The following is a 6,957-nucleotide window of genomic DNA, read 5'->3' as shown; positions in this document are numbered from 1 at the left end:
GAAATATTGTTATGAGTACATTCCTGACAAAAGAAATTTCTTCTGAACAAAGAGGAACTTTTTTGTTGTTGTTTGGAGAATGCGGAAGGGCTATAAGCAACATCAAGTCTTACCATTAATAAAATTTTCACCAGTATGCCAGTATATAATCATTTAAAAGACACATTTAAAAGACAACATAAAGTTAGATGAATATTTTTAGATTCACACTTGGAAATATACTTTATGTATGTCCCATATTTGACACAGGAATATATATATATATATATATATATGTGTGTGTGTGTGTGTGTGTGTGTGTGTGTGTGTGTGTGTGTGTATGCATTATATTTCCATGTGTGAATATATATAGGAGCAAAGAATTATGTATATTATATATTTATATATTTTATATATTCATATATATTTACTTCTCTTTTGTTTCTGATAACTTTCACATTTTTTATCAATCAGAGAGCCTACTGAATGTTCTTGAAAGGAGGAAAGGGTGAACACATCTCTCTCCTCTTGGGATGTAATCAGCTTCTTTAGAAAGGTTCAGTAGCTCTTTGTTGCATCTGCCCTAACTGTTGCCACAGTTCCCATTTCTCATCCTAATGTCCTCTTACTGGTTTTGTTGGGCATTTTTTTGTGAATCATTTAAAATATCAAAATCGTTATAATTTGGGTGGGGAGAAAACTGCTTTTATTCAATTCTGATGTGAAATTTCCTACGTAAAAGGATTTTTCGACTCCCTCATACAACTTAAGCAAATTTAATAGAGGCCAATGATAATTACAAAGTTCACATATTTAGTTGTATACACTGCTCTTTAATTCTTTTGAAAAAGCATTTTTTATAGAAAATTGCCTCAGTGTATATCTTAGGTTTTTCAGATATACTTTAGTACTTATAACATGGTTTTATTATGTCTATTCTTTAAAAAGAACTAGGAATCCTCCCATGGACTACATTACACATTTGAAAACCACTGGGGAATGTACAATAATCCTTGTTGTTGATTTCCCCAGAGATGACACTTGAGTAATGAGATTCTAGAGGTTGATAACTAGCACTATTCTTTTAATAGCCAATCTCTTGTTAATGGTGTCCAGATTATAAAATGCTTATACCTACCAACCATTGTAGAACAACAAAGTACTGTAAGAACTGGGTTTTAAGCAATAGTTCCTTAAATATTTCAGCAGAATCTGCCCCTCATATGCTCCAGGCAGTTTTATAGTGAAAATGAATAGATAAGCTCCCGGCATTGAGCTGTCTATGAAGAAGGAAAGGTATGTTCAGATAAAAGTCCTTACTGCATAAAATGTTAGATTCCCCTAGTCTGTTCTACATTTCATTGTTAATAGACATGTGTGATGTTTTATCTCGCAGAACTCGCTTTCATTTCAAGTTCCTTACTTCCTTTTCAAAGTAGTATTTATATTATTTTTTATTAGTGTTTGTTATTACTTAAAATTGTTTAGGAGTTTGCGCACATGAATGCTATGTATGTATATCACTTAAACATTCCCTCTGTTAGCTACAACTTCTACTGACTCACAACTACTCTCAAATCACTAATATTTAAAATTATTGTTAGATATATATGCATGTATTATATATGTATACACAATATATAACATATATAATATCTATACTATATATAATGTATATTATATATATAAATACACACAGTATGATGTGTTCAGTAAGTATTGCTCATATTTGTATGTCTTTAGGACTAATAAATTTTAATTGAATAGCTGTCACAATTTGAATGATAGTGGCCCACACAGTTCCATATATATTGAATATACAGATCCAATCGATAGACAATTTAAGAAGGATTCAGAGATGTTAAATTTTTGGAAGAAACATAGCCTTGCAAGTGGTGTGAGCTTGCACACAGTTTAGGAAGCATTTTTACTTGTGACCTTAAAAGAAGTGTGACCTTGTTGAAATTTGTTACTGGGGATGGGCTTTAAGTTTTCAGAAGCCCGTGACAGGTGTAGTCTTTCCCTCATTGCCTCCTGTGTGCAGATCAGGATGTAGCTTTTATCTACTGCCCCAGTAACATGCTCACTGCATGCCTCCCTACTATCAGAAATAGGGACTGAACCTCTGGAACTCTAATCAAACCACAAGCTAAAGCCTTGTTTTGTAAGTTGACATGAACATGATGATTTGTCACAGCAATAGAACATAAAATTGTAGCTTTTTATTGATGGGCATGGTCTTGTGAGATTCCCCCATTACCTTCTTTCATGTCAACTGAAATCAGTCAAGATATATACAGACATTTTGATTGCCACAGTAGCCATAAGCAGTATCCTAATCGTTAAAATATAAAATCACAATAAACTCTTGTGTGTACACAAATTTAAACTCAGGCAGTGTGATTATTTGACAGTCATGACAGTCATTTTGAAGCTTCTTGTTACTTTAAGTTGTTTAGTAATTTTTAATTCATATATTCAAGGCATGGTGTTAACTGCTACAAATGTAATTTAATGAGAAAGAAAACGTAATTCATGGGTTCTAACAATATATGTGTAGTTAAGCATTTGTTAAATGTAAAATAAGAAGCATAAAATAAACATAAAATGTACCTGCTCTTCTGGATATATATATATATATATGTGTGTGTGTGTGTGTGTGTGTGTGTGTGTGTGCATGTGTGTGTGTATGCGCGTGTGTGTATTATGGCTTCCAGTTTTGTGTTTTTATGGGATTCCTAAGTGTAGGAATGAGTGAGCCTCTGATTCTTTCTTTTTAAAGAAAGAGCTGTTTCCTTCAGTTGGTTTGCCTTGTCCAACTTTGGTATTTTAATTTTTGTTTAGTCTTACTATATTTCATTTTTCTATAGTTATTAATGATTGGTTAATAACTAGACAGGGTAAAGTACAAAAACTGAACTGTCATTTATTCTTGCAGGAAAACAGAAAAATCAGTTTTGTCACTCAGCAACACTGGCTATATCAGGCACTTTATACAGGGCTCATGTACTCAGGTTTAGGGTTGGTTGACAAACATACTGGGCTTCATATTTGTGGTGTCTGTGTGTGTGTGTTTGTACGTGTGTTTATTTGTTTAAAATTTGGTAGTTTTATTTGGAGGGGGTGGTTTTATTTTGTTTTCTGGGTTTGGGGAGGGTTGTAATTGTATTGGGGTTTCGTTTGTTCATTGAGAAAAATGTAAACTTGGTGGGTAATGAACAGGAAAGGATTCAAAAGGACTTGGGAGAGTAGAAGAATATAAACATATATTTAAATTTAAAAGTATTTTAAATAATATAAAAATAAAAATATCTTTGCCATTTCTTTAGTTTTAAGATGGTGCTTATTTACTAGGCTACTTTGCTTTATTGTATTGATTTTAATTTTTTACAAAAAATGGTAAACAATTATTGAGTAAAATACAAACATTACCTTTAACAACAACAAAAACTATGTTAAAAGATAGGAAGATAAGAGTAATGCTTAAAGGAAGCTGACAAATTATAACTGTGGCATATTCAGTGAAGTTTTCTGTAATGGTAAGGTCATAGGATAGACCAAATGGAACGGAAGTGTTATTATGATTCTCTAAAATACCGTTGTTGATACCATCACAAAGTAAGAAAAAGCATTATAGTGGCTGTGGTCCTTCAGGGATTTTATAAATAACATACTTATTACTGTGTCTTGTGTGCCTCCATATAGTCTTCTAGACTGCACAATTCTAAAGAGCAGATAATCTGTATTTTATTTCTTTATTTTTTTAAGGTCACAAGAAATTTGTTTTTAATATTTGTTCACTTTAACATCCTAACAGTATCTACTTGAATCCCTATCAGCATGTAAGTATACAGTACCTTGTCTAATAAAAGTTAAAACAAGTGTTTAGTTGGTATTATCTATTGATATAATGTTGTTTTCAAAACAGAATTAAATATTAAAAACTAAGATACAAATGTTACAATGTACATATTAAAACTGGATATTACTTGAATTCTTATAACTATGAAGTGCTGTTCTCCTTTTTTTTAGTTTCAATCCCTAATTATATCTTATAAAAATGATGTATTAAAACTGATTTATTTTGCTCTCTCACTCATATTTTCTATTAGTAAATAGTGTGTACAAAAATTTGATGGTATATTATATAATTCTAAATCTTCACTTTTTGTATTCCCTAAAGATGAAATTGAACTTACTGAAAAAAATACAGAATAGCTTGAAGGAAACTTAAATAAATAAGCTAACTATAAAATTAAAAAGGGTGCATAGATACACTAATATGAATTATCTGTAACAATAAAGACCAGTGAGCCAGAAAAATACAAGGATGCGACATGGGGAGGATAAGATACATAATATTTTAAATTTTAAAGTTTTAGTATTTCAGCATCTCCAGTAGTTTAAGTGAGTCAGTTTTTCATCTGAACATCTTCAGGAAGATTTTCTGTGTTGTATCATGCTAAACGTTCAAAATAATACATTGTATAATTCAAAACTATGTTGCTTTTGAATTTACTAAATATTAATTCTAGCATATTCTTACTGAAAAAATCAGACAAGCAAAATGCATTAATTGTTACAAGGAAATTTAGAGAACTGTTAAATGCATCAGTTATATTGATAATGGTCATGGTATGGTGAATGTTTACAAAGTCCGTACCAAGAAAATAATTTATTTTAAATATGTGTTGTTCTTTGCATCTCCATTTGCTGATAGGAAAAATGAAACAATTCTTCATCATTAACCATTTGTATTTTTGCTAATAATGGTTATATTTAAGATGCATTTGAAAAAGTGAGCCTAAGACAAATAACACAAAGTTATGATGTATGTTTCTCAGCTTTTATAGTAGAAATAGACTTAAAAGAAGCATTAAACTAAAAATGAGATCTTTGTATATAGGCATTCAGAAAATTAAGCATTTGGTATTGCTGTATAAGCACTATTTCAAGTGAGCATGAGTTAATATTATCAACCTATATTCACTGCGAAACTTTTCCTTTTGGTTTAGAATTGGTTCTTTCCTTTGTGAGGCATAGGCACCAGCAACTGCTGAGTCAAATTAAGACTAGCATCAAACAATAACTTCAGGATTTCTCATTTGGGTTTATTTGTTAGTTTTTAAAAAAATTTTTCAACTGTTCTGTGATTTCTGTTTTCTTACATTACTTAAATATACCGTGAATTGTAATTGTACATAAAATTTTTTTCTTTAGCCATTTATTGTTCTAAATATATTTGCTTATATTTATGTACTGTATTAAATGTGCTTGATTTCTAGTCTACTGGATTTTAGGTTCAAATTTTGTGTCTGATTTGCATAGAAAAATATCTAGAATTAAAATGAAGAGGTTCTCTTGTTCATTATTTTAGTGTAAAATCTTCAGTTCTTTCACTATCAAATGTAATTATGGCTACGGACCTCTTGTGTATAATGCTTTTATTTTATCCTGAAATAAAAACCTACCAAAAGAAATTCTTAAAACACTCAATTAAAGGTGCTAGAATGATTCATCCATGGTAGTATATGGGTACCAATAAAATTAGTTCTTATAATAAGAGTTACAAGTATGTGAATATGTGCACGATTATTTTTTTACATGTCTCTTTTCTCCAGGGCAAAAAAAAAATTCTTATTGCTCATATAAAGAAATAAAAAGACAGATGATTTCAGATTTGAATTCAGATTTATAATCCATTGAATGGTAAAATGAATACTTCAAAATTTAATTCTGTAAAAAAATTTTTACATAGAGTTTCCAGAAGACAATGGAAGAAATCAATGATACCTCAGTGGCTGAGTTCATCCTCACTGGGTTAACAGAGAACCCAGAGCTCCAATTGCCTCTATTTCTTATCTTCCTAGCTGTATATTTGGTTACAGTTGTTGGAAACCTTGGCATGATTGTATTGATTCTGATTAGTTCTCAGCTACATACACCCATGTATTATTTACTCAGGAGCCTGTCTTTTATTGACTGTTGTCAATCCACTGTCATTATTCCCAAAATGCTGTTGAACTTTGTGACAGAGATGAATATCATCTCATACCCACAATGCATAGCTCAGTTCTACTTCTTCTGTGCTTTTGCTGTTTCAGAATGTCACATGTTGGCTGCAATGGCATATGACCGCTATGTGGCTATATCTAATCCTTTGCTTTATAATGTAACCATGTCCTATCAAGTCTGTTCGTTGATGGTAGCTGTGGTGTATGGTATTGGCTTAATCAGTGCCACAGCTCACACAGTCTTCCTACTAAGAGTGCTTTTTTGTAAGTCTGATATAATAAACCACTACTTCTGTGATCTTTTCCCATTACTGGAGCTCTCGTGCTCTAGTACTTATATTAATGAAGTTCTAGCACTCTCCTTCAGTGCATTTAATATTATTGTACCAGCTCTGACCATCCTTAGCTCTTACATCTTCATCATTGTCAGTGTTCTCCACATTCAATCCACTGGAGGCAGAGTCAAGGCCTTTCGCACCTGCAGCTCCCACATCATGGCTGTTGCAATATTTTTTGGTTCTACAGTATTCATGTATCTACAGCCATCTTCAGTCAGCTCCATGGACCAAGGGAAAGTATCATCAGTGTTTTATACCATTGTTGTGCCTATGTTGAATCCTCTGATCTACAGCCTGAGAAATAAAGATGTCAGAGTTTCCCTTAAAAAGTTACTACAAAAGATAAGTTTTCTCAAAACAAAAAATTAGATTACCTTGGCAATAGATTATAGCATATAACTTTACAATTAGGGGTAGAATATATTCTATAAGCAGCCATTAATAACTCTATGTGTGACTGTTGTTGGTACATTTTTATTTGGAAGAAATGTACCTAAGTTGGAATTGGATTCTTAGTTTCATACCCACAATGAAACCAGAGTTCATGCAGAGATAGCGACTTAGTTCACCTCCTGAAAATTCTTCAAAATCTGTGTTTGGGTATATTTACACATATACACACAGCT

General features: G+C 31.7%; 1 protein-coding gene across 1 annotated transcript; it reads left to right on the top strand.

Moving 5' to 3' along the window:
- On the top strand, nucleotides 5,753-6,700 carry Olfr938 (olfactory receptor 938). Its single transcript, NM_146438.1, has one exon. It carries the CDS (start codon nucleotides 5,753-5,755, stop codon nucleotides 6,698-6,700), a length of 948 nt encoding a protein of 315 aa, NP_666649.1.
- The last annotated feature ends 257 nt before the right edge of the window (nucleotides 6,701-6,957 follow it).

The sequence above is a fragment of the Mus musculus genome, chromosome 9 (assembly GCF_000001635.26).
Source record: "Mus musculus strain C57BL/6J chromosome 9, GRCm38.p6 C57BL/6J".
NCBI lineage: Eukaryota > Metazoa > Chordata > Mammalia > Rodentia > Muridae > Mus > Mus musculus.
Note: the sequence above shows the minus strand (reverse complement) of the source record. Positions and strands in the feature narration are given on the sequence as shown.

Coding starts and splice junctions, on each gene's coding strand:
- Olfr938 (NM_146438.1), top strand. CDS start 5,753: ATGGAAGAAATCAATGATACCTCAGTGGCTGAGTTCATCCTCACTGGG.